Source organism: Neodiprion pinetum, chromosome 4 (assembly GCF_021155775.2).
Source record: "Neodiprion pinetum isolate iyNeoPine1 chromosome 4, iyNeoPine1.2, whole genome shotgun sequence".
NCBI lineage: Eukaryota > Metazoa > Arthropoda > Insecta > Hymenoptera > Diprionidae > Neodiprion > Neodiprion pinetum.
Window position 1 is genome coordinate 23,387,906 of NC_060235.2, and position 24,042 is coordinate 23,411,947.

The 24,042-nt window shown below is 39.0% G+C and overlaps 2 protein-coding genes across 12 annotated transcripts in view; one reads left to right on the plus strand and one right to left on the minus strand.

Annotated features, from left to right (window-relative positions):
• Positions 1–707: 707 nt before the first annotated feature.
• fat-spondin (extracellular matrix protein f-spondin) lies at positions 708–10,059 on the plus strand. 3 transcript variants are annotated; one of them, XM_046619677.1, is made up of 12 exons: positions 708–879; positions 3,895–4,082; positions 4,634–4,818; positions 5,369–5,563; positions 5,642–5,928; positions 6,031–6,434; positions 6,516–6,687; positions 6,765–7,008; positions 7,079–7,262; positions 7,345–7,508; positions 9,259–9,435; positions 9,563–10,059. In XM_046619677.1, the coding sequence occupies exons 2-12, from the start codon at positions 3,902–3,904 to the stop codon at positions 9,641–9,643; spliced, it is 2,274 nt and encodes a 757-aa protein (XP_046475633.1). In that variant the 5' UTR covers positions 708–879; positions 3,895–3,901; the 3' UTR covers positions 9,644–10,059. The 3 variants fall into 3 exon arrangements, with proteins under 3 accessions (XP_046475633.1, XP_046475632.1, XP_068991862.1); XM_046619676.1 differs by lacking the exon at positions 708–879 and adding an exon at positions 1,750–1,892; XM_069135761.1 differs by lacking the exon at positions 708–879 and adding an exon at positions 3,270–3,290.
• A 2-nt stretch (positions 10,060–10,061) lies between these two features.
• The window catches only part of Trpgamma (Transient receptor potential cation channel gamma), a 108,935-nt gene continuing 94,954 nt past the window's right edge, over positions 10,062–24,042 (minus strand). For 3 of the 9 annotated variants that reach the window (XM_046619673.2, XM_046619670.2, XM_046619667.2), the window contains exons 10-19: positions 22,904–23,003; positions 22,410–22,688; positions 22,151–22,284; positions 21,872–22,007; positions 21,179–21,374; positions 20,911–21,105; positions 20,552–20,777; positions 18,351–18,728; positions 15,969–16,442; positions 10,062–15,363 (exon numbers count right to left, since the gene is read on the minus strand). In XM_046619673.2, coding sequence (XP_046475629.1) covers positions 15,170–15,363; positions 15,969–16,442; positions 18,351–18,728; positions 20,552–20,777; positions 20,911–21,105; positions 21,179–21,374; positions 21,872–22,007; positions 22,151–22,284; positions 22,410–22,688; positions 22,904–23,003 — 2,312 coding nt within the window. In that variant the 3' untranslated portion in view covers positions 10,062–15,169. The remainder of the gene's footprint in view (positions 15,364–15,968; positions 16,443–18,350; positions 18,729–20,551; positions 20,778–20,910; positions 21,106–21,178; positions 21,375–21,871; positions 22,008–22,150; positions 22,285–22,409; positions 22,689–22,903; positions 23,004–24,042) is intronic. The other 6 variants (XM_069135760.1, XM_069135758.1, XM_069135759.1 and 3 more) reach the window with 3 other exon arrangements.

Below are 24,042 nucleotides of genomic sequence, written 5' to 3' on the forward strand. Positions count from 1 at the left end.
ATGTAATTACTTTCAAAGATACGAGCTCTCGACATTCACGAGAAACGAAGTGGCGTGGGTGGGGTGTTGAGATCGCTGCTTCCTTTTCATTACCTACATACTATTTTAACTATAATCATTATTTCAGCGATTATAAATATGAAAAACGAATAGCGCCAATACACTGATATGTAAATTTAATTCCCACGGATAATGGAACGCCACTGAAGTATTAATCGATAAAATTTACGGCGATTACGATCGAGTTCAAATTATTACGCATCGTATTTCTAACTAGCCTGGGGCCATTTTCTGTACGAGCTGGTTTACCCTCCGCTGTATAGTCGGAGATTTACGATTAAACCTGGCGTAAATTATTATTGGAAATTTCGTGATTACACACGTGTGCACAGGTGGCGAAATAAGATAGGCAATTAATCTGATACTTTCTACAAACCTATATGCAACAACGCGCGAGTTATCCAACTACTCGTGCAATTATCCAAAGCAGGGCAAAGACTCTTGGGCAACTATCAAGTCCGGTGCAATAGATGCGAGCCACAACAATTCAGTTAAAGATTCGCCGGTACAACGGCGTCGAGAAAAGGCTGAAGACGAGAAAAATTAAGAGTGAGAATTGTGCATGGGCAATGAAACGGTTAACAGATATAGTTGTAGTCTGAAGGGGCAAACGCACTGATTCCATTTCTTGCTACGTCGTTGTCGTATCAGTTTCCGGTGATCTGTGGACGAGTAAAGCTCGTAGTACTGAGAATCTGTATCTTGACACGTCGCGGTCAGTTCGCTTCTGTCACTGTCCAAAGCATCTTTCTGCTCTCCTTCGGCGGATTCATTCTACTGAACGAGAGCCGTTTTCGTGCGGCTGAAGAAGCAAAACTGGTACGTTAGTTAACTGTTACTATAATTATTTCAAACAATCTTATACCGCGAACGACTGATGAAGGTTTAGCGACTAATTTCAAGTTTACGTAGAATTGTTGAGCGACGGATCGTTCGACTAAATTCAAGTGCATTCCTTATCCAGAATGGATAATGCATTCGAAATTACGTAACATTCTTTCTTATGAGATCCATAGATGGGACATTTTTTAACATAGTTTTGACAAAGTTGTGTAAAGTTGTTACGTACATTTGGTACATTATTTTTACATAGGTACGAAATGTAAAATTACTTTTGGTATTTTGAATTTTGAGCAATGAGGGTGAAAGGACATTATTAATCGTTATCAGTTAATGCACCAAATAAGGAAAAAGTATTATCAATTTGTTGTTAATGTATTTCCTTATTCGTCAAGACGGAAAATGGGTTCAATGACAACTATGATTGTATATCCAGTCCAATATTCTGTCTTCTCGGCAATTATGGTGATTCATTTTTTCTTCCATCGTTCGAACGAACTCTTTATGTGTGTTTTTTTCATTGTGATTACTTTTTCAGTGTACGATCACTTACATAGAATTGTCTCGTGACCGCAGCGATAACCATTCGGCGTGGGTGTAAAAAAGTGATGTTGAGGCCGTATTTAACTTGGAAAAAACGTGATAATAAACAGATTGTTGTTACAGTCAAACGAAAGTGCAGTTTTGTTGACTGTAATTACAATTAAATATTGTTTGGCGTGCATTTATTTATTAAAATGAAAATGATGTCCACTCATGAATGTAAACGCGATGCTCGTGTTACTTCAATTTCTCAGTAACAGTTTTAACCATTATAGGTTTTAGACTCGCTTTCGGTAATACATGTAGCGATAATATAAGAGTATGCGCAAACCGGTTTCCTCAGATCTCATTTCAAAGGATCTCATTGTTAAAATAGAGCCCAGTTTTTACAAACCTGTCGTCGCAAATTTACACAACGCAGCTGCAACCTTCCAGCCGCCATCTGATGAGTGAGTTTGCTCGATTAAAAACAAATATTTTTTTGTCTTGATAACTTTTGCAAGTCGTACAGTAATCGAAGAAATTTTCCGCCGAACAAAGTTATTTTGATGTACATATGGCTGTGGCTATACATATGTAAACTATAGTTACATAAAATAATCCACATTTTCTCTCATCACTCGCAGTAACGTTCGTTGTAAATTTATTACACGTAAGTGGAGCAACGTAAAAGACGATATTTCCAATTCGGGGTCTTACCTTGAACTTTTCACCCGATGCGATATGATTACGTCCGTTGGATCTTATTTCTTTTACGACAGACATAAAAACGTTTCCGAGATTTTTATATACTTCGCAATTTGATGCGCTCTAATATTTTTTGAGCTCTTAACTGACCGCGTGCCCAAAGTTACGCAAGAAGTATTACGAAATACGAAGATCGTCTATCAATTGCTCCGATCGTTCCAGTTTTCATAGTGAATAAATTTCTCAATTTAACCGGTCAAGCACTGGTCCAGTAGAGTTGCAACTTTCCGCAGTTAACACTTTACCTTATCATGCACGGCTACCAGTCATCAAAAATTTGAATAACACTATTAGTGAAATTAAAACTAGTAAAAAACTGTTGAATATTTCAGCATTATTTGAATTGAATTTCTATTGTTGCAGTACTCTTGACTTACGTTGGCAGTATTTCGATATTATAGCAGACGGTTATCAAATATACCTAGGCCGCAGTAACCGGGGGCTTCTGGTCGGAGTAATTGTAACTTGATATTTTTGTTGCGTTGATCGCTTAGCAAAAAGCATCTGGGTTCTTCGAACTATCATCCAATTCAACGACATCCGTTCTTAAAAGTTTTTTAGGGTTCAAGGAATACAATCATAAGCCAAGGAGTAGTTTAGTAGAATGTATTCTCTTCCAGTTTATTGGATACAACTGCATTATTGTAGACTAAAAGATTATGTTGGGACAGTGTAAGATTTCAGAATTAATTTCACCGGGAACAATACGAATTCACGATCTTTATATAAATGTTTCTTAGAAGCAAGAAGATAAGCCACACAAGACTCCCTGCTGTTGATCGCTTTCAGCACGCTCTCCGTATTGCGTAATTAAACCCAAGTTTGCGGTTGGCATGACCAGCACGTGTTCACCATATACTCATTACGATTTTCTTTCTTTGGAATGAGTACAAGTTCCCCTACTAGTCATGGTTAAATACTCAAGCTCGCCACCACATATGAGGTCAGCAGATGCAACAGTAACTCGTCACTGCTTAATAAAAGAAACCACAGTCGAATGAATCCTGACTTGGCGCCGAGACTTTGTCAAAAGAAGCTGATCTTTCACTTCGAGTCTCTTTACTTAAGACGATGGCGTAATCACTAAGAAATTCAGAATCGTCAGTAAAACCAAAAAAATTATTTTTCTATCAATTCGAAAACGAAGACTGCGAAAATAAGTTGCCGATTTGAGCTGAAAATGTGATTTTTCAAAGTCGTCAGAGAAGAAATTGCGTGCATTGATAAAGTACACATCGAAAATTGTAGTTTCTTTAGCCCACATTGTTCAATCAATTGAGAAAGTGAAACATATATTGTTTTACACTGCAGTGAATGCAAAATGACATGACGACAAGTGTTACTTTTTGTGTAAAAGATGCAGATTTCATTGAAAAAAAACGACGAACTTTTATGGAAATACTTTTTGTTTTTTCATTGTATTCAATATTAATACAGCTGCCATAATTCGTCTTTTTACATTTGATTGATAATGAATACCACCCGGAAATTAGATACCACGACATTGTTTACGGGTTGATTCAAAAACTATATGGGTGATCCAGGTCAGCCAAGAAAGACGCTATCTCGCGACAAAAAAATACTGATAACCCACGTCCAACCGAAAATTACGAAGTTTATGTCGCTAACCGCAGATATAAAATTCTGCACCTCGTTTTTGTTTGAAAATACTTCAGTTCATTCACCGTACGTTGCATTTTATAGAGTCATCATGATCCGAGTTGTGTTGACGCTCTGTCTCTTGGCAGAGGCACTTGCCAGCTGCCCCATGAGACCTTCTGCACAATATACCACGACCCGACGCTACCCTGGTGACGGTGGTTACCAAATCGCCATAAGTGGAACTTCCGATAAGTACATACCAAACGCTGTGTACACGCTCAGTCTTCAGGGTGAGTGAAATTTTTCTTTGTTTTGTTAATCTGAACCAGGTTAGCACACTTGTTGTGGTGTCGATTGTCATACTTTTGACTATTCGATGCTGACATAAAGTCGGCGAAACAAAATTTTGCTCGGAATTGGAATAAAGCCGGCATACCGGCACCTGTCCGAATTCGAGTAACTCGATTGTCGGAAAGCTTCGGATCGAACCTTCTCAACAATCATGTATCCAAAAATGTCTTCAAAAACGTTAAGATCAAGGCGAAGTCAAAGTCAAAAAGAAACAAACAAATGGCATTGCCATAAATTGACTGCTCAAACATTTGGAAACTTGTAGTTGGCATATGATCGATCATTCGCTTTGATTACCTGTTCTCCATATATCTCAAATTAGATGACTTAATTTTTTGCCGGAAGTAAGTAAAAAATGAATCTACTGTGCACTGTTCGGCACTTGGTGAAAAATTTTGCCAATTTTGCCAATCCAGATCGGATATTATTATTGATTATTTTGCTCGGATAATGTAACAATATTATTTACATATGTTCTTCTCTTTTTCAGGATCACGGACACATGCAAAGTTCCAGCAATTTACGAGATTCACCCTCTCTGTCGAATCTCTATATTTACGCGACAGTCCAATCTCACGCGTTGGGTTCTTCCAACTATTTCCCGATTCCTTGACAACATTTAATGAGGATTGTGTGAACACCATCTCTGAAGCAACAGACTATCCCAAATCCGAGGTATGGTATGGTATATTTCAACTTCAAAAATCGGGGTACATACCGCCTCTGTAAGATTCATTCATATTTACTTGAATGGAATCTTATCATTGTAAGGTGCTAACCAATTATTAACAAATAGTGTTTGTAAGAGAGGTTATCATCAGATTTTTCTGTATTATTTATTGTTAGCCCTTGTCGTGTTGTTGAAATAGGTTTTCAACAGATCACTTCTTTGGAAAATAAATTAGTTACATACATCGAAAAATGGCCCCAGGTGATTCTCTAGACTTTGAAACCTCGAGATCCAGTGACAACTCGGTTGTTGTTAGGGTGATTACAATAACTGCCTTCTTCTCTAAAAACAGAAACGCGAAGTTGAAAAACAGATTTAAAAAAACACGCAGAAGTGGTTTATGCGGATTTTGAATATCTTGTCGAATCGAATTTTTGAAATATACTCTTCTTCCCATCTTGTGAATGGACTAACGAAATTTAAAGCCCTCCAGCGTTTCAACGAATGTAAAGAGACCCTGCTCTAGTTTGAGTGGTAATCACATTTCGGGCACAGGTCCAAGTGATGTGGAGGGCTCCAGCTTCGGGTTCAGGTTGCGTTGTTTTCAATGCTATGGTATTCGAAGGCGTCGATCGTTGGTATGCCGAAGATGGCAATTTGACAAGAACATTCTGCGAAATTAGTGACGAGGAATCCGCAGATGTACTGAAAGAGAAACGCTGCTGCGCGTGTGACGAAGCCAAGTATTCCGTAAGTAATTGTGTGTATTGATTTTGATCGGAAATGCGGAGAATGTTAATTTTCTAACCATCACTTCTTATTCGACAGATCATATTTGAAGGAATTTGGTCGAACCGCACTCACCCTAAAGACTTTCCATTCTCAACATGGTTGACACACTTCAGCGACTTAATTGGTGCATCACACGAACCCAGGTTTTCGTTTTGGGGTCGCGAGCATATTGCAACTGATGGGTTCCGACAGTTGGCTGAATGGGGAAGTGTTTCCGGTGTTGAGGCCGAGCTCAGAACCAAGACTAAACATTTGAGAACATTGGTCAAGGCTACGGGTCTCTGGTATCCTAGAGTGAACACAAATACCACCACCAGCTTCAGGTGACACTCTATGTGTTCATTCAACATATATGATATACTTCATAAAATGGGAATAAAGTTGGTTGCAATGAAAAATTCACGTTTCATTCATCACTGTTGCAGGGTCGATCGTAAACACCATATGCTCTCTGCGGCGTCGATGTTGGGTCCGTCTCCTGACTGGGTCGTGGGAGTCAGCAAATTGAACCTTTGCCAAGAAGACTGTACGTGGATTAAGAGTATGATCATTGATCTTTACCCATGGGATGCTGGTACAGACAATGGAATCTCGTACATGTCACCCAACTCCGAAACTAAGCCGCGAGAGAAGATGAAGCCTATAACCACCTCGTATCCAGAGGATCCACGGTCACCGTTTTACGATCCTTCCGGTAAACCGATGCTGCCATTGGCAAGGTTTTACATAAACAGAGAGAAGATATTCAAAAAAGGCTGTGATGAAGAGACCCTTAAGGAGCAAATTGCTGAACTCGAAGTCGCTGAGAATACGGAGGATACATCGAGACGTGAATATTTTATTCTACAGTGATAAGTGGTCTACCAATTCATTTTAATTCTAGTCATACAATTGGATGATACTATTTCAGCCGAATGTGTTACATCGGAATGGACCCCCTGGTCATCCTGTTCGGTAAGTTGTGGGAAGGGCCTCCGAATGCGCACCAGAGAATATCTAATGTTAGAGAAAGCCACCATGCTGAATTGCAACCGTCAACTCGTATCAAAAGAAATGTGCGTCGCCGCTATCGCTGAGTGCCCGTAAGTAACTTGAGTGGCCAGCACTTGCGCTTCATATGTTACCTATAATTTAGTCATTAAAATCTCTATCCGTTAAGTGGCCAGGAAGAAGAACCTGAAGCGCCATTATTTGGAACTGAGGAAATTTGCCAAACTACAAGCTGGTCTGGCTGGTCTGACTGTTCAAGTACGTGTGGTGTAGGATTCAAAATGCGTACCAGAAAATTCAATAATCGTATGGGTCGGAAGAAATGTCCACACATTCAAATAGTCGAGAAGCAAAAGTGTATGGAGCCAGCGTGTGAATCCGGAACTGAGGAACTTCTCGATCCAGTTTGCAAAGTAACTTAACACGCCTTTACTACCGCGTAAATTTCTTTTGTAATAACAACTTGGAAAATATATTCTCTAGGTATCTGGGTGGTCTGACTGGTCACCTTGCAGCGCTTCTTGTGGTAAGGGGGTCAAGATGAGGATGAGATTGCTGATGGTAGATCCGTCCTTGCAACAAGAGTGTTCTTCTCGCGTCGAAATGCTTCAACAAAGACCTTGCGAAGGCCAATCGGACTGCACCTTCGACATGGCAACGGCAAAGGGTAATGCAGAGAGCACTTGCCGTCTCTGTACATCGTTTGCGTGCAGAAAAAATGATGGAAAGTTTTCGCTTGGTGTTTTTAGTTGTTTGCATGGAAGAGGCTGATCCAGGTCCTTGTCGAGGATACTTTGAACGTTGGGCGTTCCAACCAAATAAATTGATGTGCGTTCCGTTCGGATACGGTGGATGTCGTGGAAACCGCAACAACTTCCTCACCAACGAAGAGTGTACACAAACTTGTGGCATCGTAAGTGAACTTTGATATGTGTCATGCTTACTTGTTAAAATTCATTTCATATTGTCCTTCCATTAGAAGTAAATGGTTAATGTTGTTACAATTTATCATTAATAACAATGCCTCGCAATCATTGATTCTTCTATACGGGCTATTCCGCGTCAACCGGATCAGTCATCTCTCAGATATTTTTTTAATTTGGCATGTGGATTGTGTGGGACGAGTTAGATTTTTGTGCCAAAGCGCGAATCTCATAATGCAAAATTCGATTTTTTATTAACAATAACAAATTAGACTCCCATTTTTTTCAAAAATTCATAACTTCGGCAAAAAATTAGATACAATATATTTTTTTTTTTCAAATTACGCGGAAAGCTCCATAGAATTTAAAAAAAAATACGAAATGGTAAAAACAAGTTGTTATCAATTGTTTATTTAACAATTAATTTTTCAAAGATTTTCAAAACAGTGACTGACACGATCAAAAAATTTTTTTAAAATTCTGACATGTTCCTTGAACTGTACTACAACCTGTGAATTAATTCCAGAGGGGTGTTTTTCTTCGTTTTCGAGTAAAAAATCATTAAAGGTGTCGATGCGCATGAAATTGCGGCCCGCCGAGTCTCTACGTCATGGCGGGCGGCCGGTTGCCGTCCACCGCTACACCGCGGTGGCGTCGCAGCGTTATTTTAGAGTCATTTTCACGATGTAGGACATGATTGAAGAATCTGAAAAAAATACTGTACCTTCACAAGGCCTGCTCAAAGCGATAAGTGAAGTTTCAGGAATGTGTTTTTCACCGTTTTTTTATTACAGAGATTCAAAATAACGGTTACACACCATGAGAGTGCACATAAATGATAATAATTACATAACTTGCTACTTATTTTAAAATAAAAACACATTCTTGAAACTTCACTTATCGCTTTGAGCAGGCCTTGTGAAGGTACAGTATTTTTTTCAGATTCTTCAATCATGTCCTACATCGTGAAAATGACTCTAAAATAACGCTGCGACGCCACCGCGGTGTAGCGGTGGACGGCAACCGGCCGCCCGCCATTACGTAGAGACTCGGCGGGCCGCAATTTCATGCGCATCGACACCTTTAATGATTTTTTACTCGAAAACGAAGAAAAACACCCCTCTGGAATTAATTCACAGGTTGTAGTACAGTTCAAGGAACATGTCAGAATTTTAAAAAAATTTTTTGATCGTGTCAGTCACTGTTTTGAAAATCTTTGAAAAATTAATTGTTAAATAAACAATTGATAACAACTTGTTTTTACCATTTCGTATTTTTTTTTAAATTCTATGGAGCTTTCCGCGTAATTTGAAAAAAAAAAATATATTGTATCTAATTTTTTGCCGAAGTTATGAATTTTTGAAAAAAATGGGAGTCTAATTTGTTATTGTTAATAAAAAATCGAATTTTGCATTATGAGATTCGCGCTTTGGCACAAAAATCTAACTCGTCCCACACAATCCACATGCCAAATTAAAAAAATATCTGAGAGATGACTGATCCGGTTGACGCGGAATAGCCCATACACTTTCGATTAAAATAAACTCCACACGAAGTGAATGATTCATTCTTGAGGTACAAATTCTCCAAATTTAGCAAGATAGACTCCTTGAAAGCAGGTGTTCTGTTCGATATCAGTTTAGCCAAGTTAAATTCTGTTCATTATTGGAATAAAAATAGTCTTGTCTCTTTGAATTTTGGGTTTTCGGCGAAGCAAAAAAACAATCCGTTAATCCGCAGGTAAGAGCAGCTCTCACCGGGGAACCAATTCCAATTCCGAATTCGAGGACGGCGCCAACTCCACATTCAACTCAAAGTCTGCCTCCTATCGATTGCATGGTTACTCCGTGGTCTCCATGGACGCCGTGCAGTGTCACTTGTGGAACGGGTCGAGTTTCCAGTACCAGAATGATAAAAGTGAGCTGCATTTTGAACGTGCTATCGAACAAGGCTACACCTGTGCTACGAAAAGCTCAACATTGCATGTCGACTACTGACTTTTAGCGAAGCGAAACGTCTTTAATTTTACATGTTCTATTTCTAGCGTCGTCCTGAGAATGGTGGACGAGCTTGTCCAAGGAAATTGCATCGTCGGTCTCGATGCCAGCTTGCTCCATGCGAATGATGACTCAACTAAAAAGTGCCTTCACCAAAATTACTTAAACTAAGGGACAAAAATACGGGCATTAACGCAGTTAACCTCAGCCTGGATATTAATAATATAATATATATAATAATAATAAATCCAACTAGATGAACAACATTTAAAAATGAAATTAGAAATTGCAGAAGATTGGAGGCTGATAGGCAAAAAATAAAAGTTTGAAAGAAGTTTCCTATTCATTACTTAATTGTTGTGCTTGGGTGATAATATTTTTGTTTCATTACGATCGAACAACTAATCCTTCAGCACCATAAGGTGTGTTAAAATTATGTAAATATTGTGTGCAATCGTTCTAGAAAATGACTAGAACTTATTGCAGTATCCCAAGCAAAAGAATGCGTTCTTATAAATCTCAATATATAATATGTTCCACTCTATATCTGTCTATTGTTTTATTTAAACAACATAGCATAAATCGTAAAAAAAATTACATTTTTTACTTCTATTTTTGTACAGGGTAAAGGGTAGATAATAAATTAATGTATCAGAATAAATGGTATTTATTAGGGAATAGTTTCACCAGCATAACGGACCATTTAATTCAATTCAATTCAATTCACGGATTCCATTTCAAGTAACGTCTTGATATCTACGCTCAACTCTGTTAGAAAGAGGAAACACAACATACGTTCTAGTCACTGGGTTCAGGAGTACATTACTCATCTGAGGATCATGCGTTATTCCCTAACAATGAACACCAGTTTGGTGTTCCCTTTCGGATTCGTTACAACTAATGTATGTTGTAAAATATTAGAAACTAAACACGTTTTTTTTTTCTTAATACAGCGGAAAAAAGGTTTAAGGTGACAAAAACGACCCCCAAAGATTGGCATCCGACGCGGTGATTTCCCGATGCGTTCAACGTATATTTGATTGAAAGCAACGCTGAAATGTTCCTATTGTTGAATAAAATATTTCACTGTTGGTTCCATTCAAGTTGTGAACGAGTTCTCAGTTATCACTTTGCCGTCCGGCACACCACAGTGGTGACGTGCGCAAACTGCTGGCCAACGGCCGGCGACAACACAGTGGTGTTGTGAGCACAGTATCGCTCGGGGTCGGTGAAAACACTTTAGTGTCTTTAGCTTTCTGCTGGTGTTTTGTTTCGGTAACAATAAGTTACACAAGTGATCAAACTTTTCATTTGTATAAGTTCTTGTGCCCTTTTATAATGGCAGACGAAAGAGACGATGCAAATGTTTACGACGAATGCGCGGACGATTTGTCTGACGTTCCGGACGACTTGGCCGATTGGGAAGACATTGAAAATGAGAACTAACGACGAGATTAGTAAAACTTAACAATTTATAATCTCCCGATAATGTCAAGAACGGCCGGCGACAAGTCAAGTGATCCGAATAAGCGCTGCCGGCGCCAGGCGAATAAATATTTACGAATCGTGCGGACGGCGAAGTGTTATTATATCAGATACGGGTCTCCACGAAGTGAATGTCCGAAAAGTATTGCGTAGTGTGTGTGGTACGGGCAAGAGTGAGTGTGAGGATTTTCCAATGTTTTGCAAGAACCTGAGACCGGAGGACAATGAATCAAAGGTATTGTGCAGTTACGATCTTTACGACCTGGTGTCGCATTAAACAATATGCCGCGAGCTGGGTTGGGACTACGTGGCCAAGGTATGGGGGCCAGCATAAAATAACCTTTCTGGAGCTCAGCTTTTCCTATTTAAGTATAAAAATCAAGGATAAAGTAGATATATTGGCACCCATTTGTTCGAATTGCGTATTAGTTATAATAACTGTAGCTATTATTCACGATTGGTGTTACAAAGTACATCAAGCGATTCTATCCGAAACTGCAAAACCACCCCATTGAGCGATCATATTTGAAAGTCGTTTTCATCCCGTGAAACTGTTTTTCGCTGGTTAAAATAAATACGTGTTTTTTAGTTTTTCCATGTTCTTCAATATATATGAGTTGCAACGAAATTTGAGGGGGGCATCAAAGTCCCTTGTAAGTAGCGCTTCAATTTCATTTGATTGTGCTTAGTATGAGTCGTCTCTTACAATAAACTTCGTGGACAATCATCGTTGTATTTGTGTTTGAAGAAGAGTAACGATAGAATATCGATGTAGAGAATAAAGCCGTAAACTTATATTTGCTTGAAATTCCGAAAGTTTTTTTCAAGGAAAATATAAACGGGCTTGTACTAGGTTGTTTATTTTGTAGAATTTCTTTATATAGTGTGCAACAGTTTTCTTCAAAATTACAATATGAATTAATATAATCAGTTCGTAACTTGATTTGCAGGAAAGTTTAACAAAAACCTTTTATGGTATAAATTGTTAAAATCGCAGTTGAAATTAATATTTGCAACTTTAGGTATGTTACACTCGTGCTAGGCATAGTTACATCCAATCAACATTGACTGTTTGAAGAGATGAGAAAAATATCTGCCCAAGGAACATCGATCAAACCATTGGTGATTGTGTGAAAGATGAACAAGATACGCTGAAAACACGTTCAAAAATGTAATACATATTTGCCAAACGAAACACTCGTGGTCCAGTGAACGAAACCGAATTAGACATTCTGCAGTGAGTGCGATATTGAATTGTTTTCTTGTGCCTTGAATATACTATGTATGTTGATTCGGCTTGTTGGAAAAAAAGGCATTGTATTCTCAGCAATTAGGAAAGATTCTTAGATTAGGAAAGATGAATTCTTATTCATCAGTTCTTATTCATCAAAGATTCCTTAGCTTTCATTGCACACCTTTGAAACGAGGAAACAGATTTCCAATCTGACTCATGGACGGGAGGGGAAGTAGGTTGACTTTGTTGGGTCTAATTAACTTGCTTCACTGCACCATTGGTATTCCTTACTTTAATTAGAGCGATTGAAAGATTCAAATCTGATGAGGTATAATAATAGTTTCCTTCATTTTCCAACCTCACGAGGAGACGACTCGTAATCTCTAAGACTTAAAATTATTAGTTTCATATGAATAACTATACATAGTTGTGCTATGACGACAAGTGTACTTAAGCTCACAATTAGACTGTCACGTTTGCCGGGTAAGAGTTCGAAACTCTGTTTTGTGATTTTTCGGCACCAGACTTGGTGGTTTTCTGACTTCGGCGCTATAGCAAGTCGTTTTCATATTTTTCCTAAATTATGATTTTATCTATACTAATCGTAAGTGAAGTTTGGTCGTGGCAATTTCTTTCAACTTGTACCAATACCGTGTACCGTGTTTTACTACACATAATTCTTTTACTAATTTTATTTATAAGATAAATAATTAAGAATAAACTACGTACTAACTATGGGCGAAAACGGTTCTGCATTGGAGAATAGAAAATTCGGAGAAACAGTCAATATCCTCAACTTCTGTTTCAAAATTTCTTCGTTGAGATTTGTCGTAAATGGATCACAAAGATCAAAAATAATGTTATTTCTAATCCATGCGTGGTTCCATTTGCGGCAACTGTTTAACAATCGTAATCGTAATGGTGATAATAGTATTGTACACGAAGATAGGGACACTAATAATAATAATAATAATTATAATATTGTATTAACAAATGCTTATATTTAAATGACTGGCTGACAAGACTAGTTGATGATTCTGGCCCGCGAAACTCATTTTGGCAGTATATTATACGTCTGAAAGTTCAGGAGCAATCTTGTGCAGGATAGATACCAAGTAAACAAATCATGAAAGTACGAGACATGGTTCGACACTTCTCCAAAAAATTCAACTGCAGCTGGAGCCGAATTGTTGTAAAATAAATTTAAACTAATGGTCTGATCGTTCAACATACTTTACGTGAAACATTCAACTGTTCCATACATCACTGTGATTATCGGTAAGAATATTTAAAATGGGTGTGGGTCAAGGTAAATCCATTATCGAATCGAAAAGATCTTTATCATCAGTAGAGAGGTCAAGATGCTTTTGAAATAAGGACAATGCATTTTTTCAAGGCGTAGTGCAACGTTTTGGTTCGAAATAAGGGTCCTCCTCGGACGTACAGTTTGTCAAAGAAGTCTAGATAGAAAAAAAAAAAAAAACGAAAATAAACACCAAAGGACCAAGGATCAAGCTCCGAGGCCATACAGATTAGAGGTTAATTTAGCTTTAAAACAAGTAGCATTGCCTCCGTTTTTTGAAGACGATACCTTTTTTTTTATTCCCTAGGTTAGTTTTTCCTCTCTCTCTCTAAACTTCTTTAATAAATTATGTGTCTAAGAGGCGCCGCTCTCATTTCGGGCCGAAACGTTACGCTTCGTTTCGGAGAAATGCATTGATCTTATTCCCAGAATCTCATCACCGTATTCAATATTTCACACGATACAACCGATCCACTGACAAGAAAATATCTTCATCGATTGGACGTGCGCTAAAAAATATTCTGACGTTACATCCCAAGTATCACAATTGTCAAAATTTCGACTATCATTGGGCCAATTAAAGACGACGTAATGGCAATAGATGAAAAATTTGACTTGAAGTCGGCAGGAAGTCGACAAGGCGGTGACTGTTCGCCTAGGATGCGATAGTGACTGTTAATGATTCAAAAATCTAAGCAGGGCCAATTGTCTGTCGACGAAAGTCCTAAAAAACTTTAAGATCAAGGACAGTGTCAAAACAAAAATTGGATATCGAATAGTAGCCACCATTGCGAATGCAATAGGATTTAAAAAATCTGGTCATTCTCGAAATTTCATAATTTCGCTTGATTATGTTTTAATGACAAGTCAATTTATAGACGATTTGTACACCGTTGACTGCCAAATTACAATTTAGTGAACATTTGCGAACACATTATTCACATGTAGTCAACTATTCGCTTCAAATACGCCCGCTTTTGAAATCTGCGGTTTAATTGTTGACAAGTGATCTCGTATACTACATGGCAGAGCATGTGAAAGCTTTACAACATCGCTTCAACTTAGGTTGGGAGACGAAAAATAGATGTATTTATCGTGGGCCTTGCAGTGGGTACAGATAAGAGAGTTTTCAGAAATATGTCGTGGTCAAAGTGAATAAGGCCAAACATAGGAGATTCGGGGCACTCGAAGACATTTCGTATGTTTAAATTTTAAGTGAGGTATCTTCGTTTCTCTGTCGTTCCTTATTAGAATATTGTAAAATTCTGCGAATCATTTGCGCAATGGTGGATGTTAGTGGTTACAAATATTCTTAGACTGTGTAGTTTCAGTGATCGATAACCGCACGAACTCTAATGTGAAAAATCAAACAGAAAAATACGATTGAACACCGAATAAGGAGGAACGTTGAGAATCCGAGATAAAAGCACGGGCTAGAAAAGTTCAAGTCAACGCGACCTCGAAGCGCGTTGGCATTAAGGCATCGTTGTGCATGGGCATGATGAGGACTTTTCACAGCCGCCGCGCCGCAGTGAACACTCGAAATCTCTGCTAGATATTACAGCTGAGTAGTTTGTAGACTGGCAGAGACTCTTCTCAACCAGATCATACTACGTCAGCTGATGCGGAGTTTCACAGCCATCCCGCAGACACATCGTGGCCAGAGATGGGCTCAATGCCTGGCAATCGTTGCAATTGGGTGGCGGAACCATTTCTCTTTACTGATGTCAATGAAACTGGAGTTCCAGTTCCGGTTCCGGTTGCAGTTGCGATGACACTTTCCTCCGTCGTTGATGGCGTCAATGGCCCGGCGGCAACAATAACTCCTAAATAAATTTTTAATAAATAACATCCTTTTCTTTAGATTCGTATGGTGAGCTAAGTGCAGATAGTTACGAGTACATACGCAGAGTGAAGTCCTAACGACTGCATGAGCTGTTGTTTGCTAAAAGTACGCATGAATATGCCAATTTTTTTCATCCGCTTTTCACGCAAAGTGAATTTTCAATGGGAGTAGGATAAGATGAATAGTGTGTGTGACGGGCAAAAGGCGTTTGCACTCGCTTGATTACTACCCCTACTCCACTCAGCGGGAGACATCATACTCGTAATCGTCTTCTTTTCGCCCTTGATACACAATGTACTATTTTGTGATTTACGTTCTCCAGGTAGAACGATTTTGAACGGTCGTTCTACGACTCCCTATTTTGTGTCTTTTCAAGGATCACGATCATCTGGTTCCTGAGGTTGATACAAACCGTTTTACAGCGTGCGAAGACAAAAATGAACAAGAATATTTAAAAAATTATACTCGAATGAAGTTTCGTCATGTTAGTTGTACTATCTGCACTTAGATACTCTATGGAATTGAAGCTTCCAAACTTGAGCACCATCAGAGAGATGATGAGTGAGATACGTTAACGATCCTTACCCTGTGCTTCGTGGCTAGCGATCATCTCAACTGCGTCTAAACTTGGCTGCTGACTCTGGGTAACCTCGTGACATCGAGGTGTGATCGGAGGTATTACAGTCTCGGGTCCTCTCGTTGGAACGCTGCTTGCTCTCTGCAACTGCTTCCTGGTGACCTTTAATGCTAGGGCGGAGGTTATCGGATGCATAACACTTTCTACCGGATTGGTATGGCTCGCCATTGCTGGCGTTGAAGCACGAGATGCTGAAAATTTCTTCCGCTTTTTTCGCAGTGCTGCTAGAGCTGGTCCCAAACCGTGGGAAAACATATGGTGGACATCGTGAGGATGATGATGATGGGAATGGACATGCTGATGAGCATGCGAATCTGGCGTCGTGACGTCTAGAGATGACTTGGAGTCCGATGAACCATCAGATCGGGAGCCATCATCCGATGCTGGTGAATAAACTGAATCCTCCGACCGAGATCGACCTGCTTTATCATGAGATGACGATAATTTATTACACATAAAAATGGACAACAGAAAAATTAGGTCAATTTTGGAAGATTTTACTTCGAAAAGCGATTATTTGGTTTAATTGGGACTTGTCTGATTTATAAGTGCGCGGGTCAAAATTCAATTGCACATTTTTTCTATTAGAATCAAATAGTCGGAAGCATCGTTATTTTCAATAACGTCAACCATTTTACTTGGTAACATATTTTGCGGTGCCAACAGTATCTCAAGAATGGCTCAAACAATTTAGTTCAAATCGATTTTGAACTTGAGATGGTCTCCGTTTTGTGAAAAAAGTCGGACATCAAAAAGGATGAACTGTCCAAAACTACTGTACTCAAATTTAGAGTCAATCGTTCGAGCCATTTTCAAGATATCGTGTGCAATGCAGAACATTGTCATCGGGTGAAATGAGTGAGGTTATTGTTAATAACAATGCTTCCATTTATTTGATTCTGATGAAGAAAAAAGTGAGTCAAGCTCAATCTAAATGCTTTTCAATAAAAAAAAAATAAATAAATAAATAAATACAATGGAATTCACTCATTGGTTGTCTAAATACAAGTCCTGTTAGAAACGTAGAGAACAAAAAAAAAAAATTTCTGATAGTTTTCGATTTTGTTTATTTACTCCGCAATTATCGCGTTTCTAAATAAAATTTTTGCTACGGTGAAAACGCGAAGATGCGGCTGTTCTCGGGCTGATCTCGATCGCTCGGTTAGAATGATTCAAGTTTAAGTTGGAAGAAAATTTAATGTTTAATTTCTTATTGTCGTCACCGATAAATCAAGGATTGGCCGCTTTAGGCGCTATTATCATGCTCGTTGTATTTCAATACAAGGGTGCAGGGAAGGGTAGAGATCTAGTAAGCTGGTTTGGATAATTATGTTTATGTTACGATAAGTTTAGTTGGTTACGATGAAAGATTATTATGTTAAGTTTGTAAGTTGAAACGTAACACGATAGAACGCGAAATATCATAGGCGACGACTCTATTACGAGCAAGCATTAATGTTACAATATCGCATAGAATAGTGATTGGAAACTATATCAGCATCTGATGTATATGTTAATTTACGAAAATTAAAGTAATGGCAATTGTTGAGGCGAAAGGGCGACATGTCTGATTGCGCAAGAGCCAGTAGAATCAAGTTCTGGCTCCGAAAATGACGGATAGTCATTTCCAAATTAGTGGATTCGAGCGACCGAAAAGGTTGCGCGTCTCTCTCGCGGTTCGACGCTCGCCCACGAACGTGCTCGAACACACGATATGTGTCATCGAGTACGTAACGCCAATTCAGCTTTGGGGAGTTTCTCCCTGAAGGTTATAGACCTCCCGGGAAATTCGTTTTTCTCAAGCCCATGCAGGTCACCCTAAACGGCACGAGGAGGTCGCAAGACCGATCCGGGGCCGATGGGCGGGCGAGCGTAGGAGCGAGCGAGAGAGAAAACTTTGGAAAGCGACCGCCGAAGGCGCGTCGGGCCCTACCAGCAGGCCTTCTAGGCTAGCGGCGCGGTGGTGGTGGAAAAATAGCGCGACGCGTGAGGGGCGCGGCTAGTCTTATCACTTCGGCTCTGATCACCAACCAGGCAGGTCGCGCTTCGGCCGGAAAACTTTGTACGGCGCTAATAAATTAAACCGAACAACGTTCCTCGGCTACTTCCCGCTCACCTCAACCTTAACAAGTCCCCAAAATTCACCTACTTTTTAGCCCTACACTCGTATAATATACCCGCTTGGAATTGAAATACCAGGTCACTCGAGTGCTATAAGAATATTCGGGTTGGTTTGAATCCATCGCGTAATGACTGTTAGTGAAAAAAGCATGCTCTCTATTAATGTAAATTTCTAACTTTTAGCCCTGTGACGTCTCATTTGCGCTCACCAATCAATTTCGATACGCGTCCCACTTTTGCAGCTTCAATTAAGGTGCCCCATCTTCTTTTTCTAGAACTTTCTCTAGTACCCCTTGGAGGTCTTGGACCTGTCGTAAGACCTGGGACACTGTTAGTACTTGTGTGATGAGGATGCTTCTTTGGTGTCGCTCCAGGACCGAAAATCCCACTGAGGGTGCTACCAAAGAGGTCATGGTGAGCGTGTTCGTGGTGTGCTTGCTGAAGGGAGGCTATGAATTCTGCCACAGGTGGTAAGGTCCCACTTCCTCCTGGTTGAGGGGCGATGTTGAACCCTTTCATCAGTCTCCGTTCTTTTTGTCGGTTCTTCTTTCCACCAGCACCTAAAGACAGTGCTTTAAAGCTACCACCTATAAGGGAAACAGAACCCAAAGAGCCCACTCTACATCAAACTACGTAAGCAGAACTGAAAGAAATGATAGGATTATTGAAATGAAAGAAAATTGGTCGTGGCTTGTACAGCGGAGCTAAATCATACGTATGTAAGTTACTGAGACGTTTCATTTATATAGTCCCAACTGAATGTATTTTATCTCTAGTCCGTAATTATTTCGGTGATTGATTAATTATATGCCCGCGTTTAATGCTCACAATAGGTGAAATAAGTTCATGTACTCGTATGTGGTTTATTCATTGCGGTAACAGGATGTCGCGATAAATTTTTAAACGTAGTTTTATGGGCTCAAACTTGTTATAATTTGCAGCCTAACGTGCATAATTATCTCTGAACACAACTGGCGATAACTAAATTGATTATAGAATAGGGTTTTGCACCTGATTGTGAGACGTGTTTGGATTTGTCATGCGTGTAAAATTATATGTATAATCACAAAAAAGTGTAGAAATCAATCCAGAAATACAGAAATTTGAAATAAGTGGGGATGATTTTAAGAACCTTGAGAAAACTACAATAGAAGCTTCATATTTCTTCGGGCATGTTCGATGTATAATCCACACAACTACATACCATGCATTGACTATCTCTATCCAATGATTCACGATTAAGTTACATATAAAATTGTATAATTTTACAGTGTATCGGAATTTTCATACTAACTTGGCCAACGTCCAAGCCAAGCTTAATCTTTCGAGTTCTGTACTAATTTTTCACTGAATTTGTTAGGACAAAGTAGAAACTAGGCGTCGTTTCCAAGTTTGATTCCCGTACAATTCTTGTGATATCAAATTTTTATTCAAAGATTTTCGCTATATAAAATAATTCACTTGAATCGTTGTCGGATAACGATAACACACTATGGTCACCTTGCCGAGGAACTCGTCAGTAATTAATATTCAGAGTCGAGATTGAAAGCTGCCTCCAACGAGATAGTACAATGCGATGGCTCTCAAGGTCCTTCTAGTTGGAGGAAACCTTAACACGAATTGTGCTGTCGCTTTGTGAAATGACGCAATAGATTTGCTGGATATCTAGTACTATTTTTGCTCTCTGGAATCAAGCTGACATATGACAGCAGATTTTCAAGATAATGAAGAGTTTAGGACGGACTTGAAAAAAAATACTACAAATAGGATTATCGTGTCACTCTCAAACTGTTCGTTACTATGTTTGAAAAATGTTGACATTTGAAAAGAGAAATTGCAAATTTTAGACTTTCTGTAAAATTGATTTCTCAATTTTGAGGTACGATTTCGTTGCCTAAACATGTTGTAAACTTTGTAAGTCCTTCTGTATTTTTTGTTGAAAGTTCATTTCGCTTTAAACAGTTAGATCTTATAACTAATGGTCCGATTTGGCATTCAGAATTTATAATCAATTGAAAACATTCTTCCCAGCGGAAATCGTCGAAAATAAAAATTTGATTTAGCAAAAAATATGTTCACTTCAATCTAAGAAATATTATGAAAAATTAGAACAGAAATGATCAAAAGTAAGGTTTGGACGTTGGTCAAGTCGGTATAAACTTTCCCATACATCTTAGCATTCAGTTAACACTCGGTTTAGTCTAAGAAATTTAATCGAAAAACTATTTCCCTGGATACACAAAAAAATAGTCCTTTCAAAAATGATATTCACGTTGATTACTGGTGCGTTAAACTGATTAAATTGAGATAGTCAGAAAACAGCAAAAAAAATTCCAACAAGAATTTTTTTAGGTTTGATTCGCTAAAATCTGAAAACCTTAACCGTTGGTGTCAAAATGCGACCACTCACCGCCTCCAGCGCCGGTCGCTGTTGACGTGTTCATGCCAGAATTTTTCAAGATCTCGATAAGCTCGCATCGGAAGGCACTAATATCTTGCTTGATCTCGTTCACGTCGTCCTCGGTGACACCTTCGCCTTCTGCCTTGCGTTGTTCAACCGTAACGTACCGCCTTACAAGATTACGCATGATCGTTTGATACCTGAAGTCTCTTTCTGATGCCTGTTTCACCTTTCGCTAGAAAAATTGGCCATTAACCACTTATATAGTTATTTGTAGCAAAGCTCCTCCGACCCTTCCCTTGGATTAGAAGCAACATTAGTTCTCCAACCATGATTAAACATCGAATAGCACTTTCCAGTCGACTCACCCTGATCGTCCGCATGTGCTCTTTCTTCGCGGCACGTCTGTGACCACACAACTTCCGATAAATCCACTGACCGATGTACCAGGCACTCTTCGGTGCTGGAATGATGTTGAATGGAGGAGGTACTGTACCACCTTCTTCAAAGTAACTAATCCACAGCTTACTACGAGCAAATTTCCACTCAGTGTCAGCACGGTCCTAAATATTTTTCAGATCTGAGTAATCGTTAACCCAAATACAAAAAAGACGATCTTCGCAAGAATTTACGTACGGATATCAGCTGATAGGAGTGATTCATCATGGCAACGAGAAGATTCAGAAGAACTACGATGTTGATGACCGAGTAGGTGCCAAACATGAGCATTCCCCAGAACCTCGTGAACACCTTGATTCCGTCCAACTCAAAACTCTCGAGTTCAACGAGCCCAAACACCGCCCAGAACAAGGTCTGCGTTGTCTCGAATAGACTATAGTAGGGCAATAATGTAGGTATGTACATAACTTACATTTTACAGTCGCATGATAAAAACGTTATATTACGCGTATCATGAGCAGAAAGTTTAGTCTTATCAGTATTTTAACTCGCAGATGAATTTATTTAAAATGCATAAAAAGCAAAGTCATCATTGCTAAAACGCTTTGTTTCGAAACTTCACATTTTAAAAATACTATTGAGCTTCCACTGAGGGGCTGAAATTAAATTTGCAGTTTGGCGAAAATCGATTATGGCCGGTTTTTAAGAGTGGCTATGTATCGCGCTACGACAATTTTTCCCAACGTACGTAAATCGCAATGTTTTCCTGCTGCTATGGGTTGAAGAGGTAAAGTAACGTAGATACGGGTTCATTTTTTAGGATTATAAGATTAAAGATGGGACACGTTCAAGTAGATGTCAAAAGGTTTCTTACTGATTTTTCAAAACCTTAATCTACCTATATACCGCACTCCCGAAGGGTATACTTACTTAGCGAACCTTCTCCACAAAACGCAAGAATTATTATTGGAATTTGCTGTACTGTTGGTACTCGAGATGTCAGAGCTATTGGATGGACAACGTTTCTTCTCCATGTCAGCGTAGTACCACAAGAGTTGGTTGAGGCCTGTTAAAAAACGACATGATATGAACTGCTAATACCGGAGATAAACAGCGGTCAGAGAATTCAAACAAATGATTTACACGTTTGGAAAGTACGATGTATATCTATAACAATACAAGGGACGCAGCAATCCAATGCCAACTTACCACATGAAAACGCGAAAAGAACCAAAACGTAGAGGAAAAAGAACTTCATGATGTCCATCACCATCCTGGATAGCGATACTTGTAAAGGTCCCAGATGAGGGTTTACAGAGAAGATGTAAACAAGCTTCAGCGAGCTAAGAAAAACGGAAGAGGAGAGTGTTTGAAGTGACATTGCCTTTAGCTTACGATTGGCGGTTAGTTCATGCAACGGATTGATTATAGCGTCCAGTTGTGAGCTTCGTGCGAAAAAATGGTTTACCTGAAAATATTAGCAGCTGAAAAGAGTCCTTCGGAAATCAACATAGGATCCCACGCATCCCATTCTTCCCGACGGAGACGCTCACTGTCAATGAGTTTTTGCTTTTCTTCCTGCACTCGGTAGTAGGCCACAATCCTTAACGCGAGAGTAGCCACGTATAAGGAGTTCGTTACAAAGTCTATCACGTTCCACATGTCATGCACATACTCCTCCAAACCGACGTCCCACAACTGTTTCACCTCTGACCATATCAGCCCGGAAACCCACGCTATGATGAATCTGGTGTATGGATTTTGTATTAATGAAAAAATTAACGAAATTGCTCACATGTTGATGCGAAAGAATAATATTTCGAAAGTTAAAATTAGCTCGAATTGAGTAATAATAATAACATGATGAAAAAACTTTGAAAATCGTATTAATGAAAGTTCTTAGACTTGTTTTGATCGAAAAGGAATCGGGTTTGCTTTCTTTGATAGTAATTTATAGCTTACGCTTCGACGGCTGAGGGCATTTCTCCTCTTTTCTCTAGCTCTGAAGGAACTCCAATTCCAAGTAGATTCTCTATTCTTTGACTGGCAAGAATCAACATGACTGAAAAATGAGAAAATTGGTAAATTCTTAAGTAGCCACATGCAAATCTACAAGTGATCGTTCCGTATAAAAATAAAAACTTTAATCGACCAAGCGCTGTCGATACTTTCGTATGTAAAAGTTTAATAGAGCAGGAGATAATTGGAATCTTAACGTTTTGCAATAGAAGGGTGAGTAGCTTGAGCCGATAGAACCAGAACGTAATTTAGAATTTAATTTTTCGACATTGGTTCAGGATTGATACCCTAACCTCTGCTTCTCCCCTTCCACCCATTTGTTCTAATTTTGCCCTTGAACTATAAATTGACGTTGTCCAGCGAGTAAGGTATTCCTGTCAGTATACTTATAGGCTCGCAGCGAATTGTCGACTGATTAATCACCGCAAAACATCCGCGACGCCACCTTCACGATTGATCAAGATAAGTTATAGAGCAAGAAATGGGCTATCGCTAATGCCATTATTATGTGCTGCAGCTTATGTTTCCCACTTGAATAATTACGGTATCTGTATGAAATGCTTCTTCGAATAACTTATCAAAGTTCGGAGCAGCCAGATCAAAAATAAATAGATCCATCTCATTGGTGGATAAAATTATAGTCACATTTTCTAAATTATTAGCGAGAATCATTTCTCATATAGCACGTCAATAGCTTACAATAAATATACATTCATATTTAGCGGACATGTTGGACAGAAACGTTGATATTCCTTGGCCGGGAAAATTTGCTTTGTATGCTTATTAAGCAATAGCTTCTTATGAAAGTTGGTGAGTCAAAATTCAATACCATTATTTTTGACTCACCAATATCCCTAATATACGACTTAATATTCACAGTAAGAAGAAATAGCTTAAGTTACGTGAACAATCAAAGAGTTGACCGTAATTGCTTTTCGCTTCCGGCCAGTGTTTTCAATTCCATCACGCACTTTGTCGTGAAAGGTAGGCGTCTACGTTTTTTGCATTCCACTTCAATCGACTGTACCAACCTTATTGATGAATACATAACATTTTTCTCCGACAACATTCTTTCCCACGAC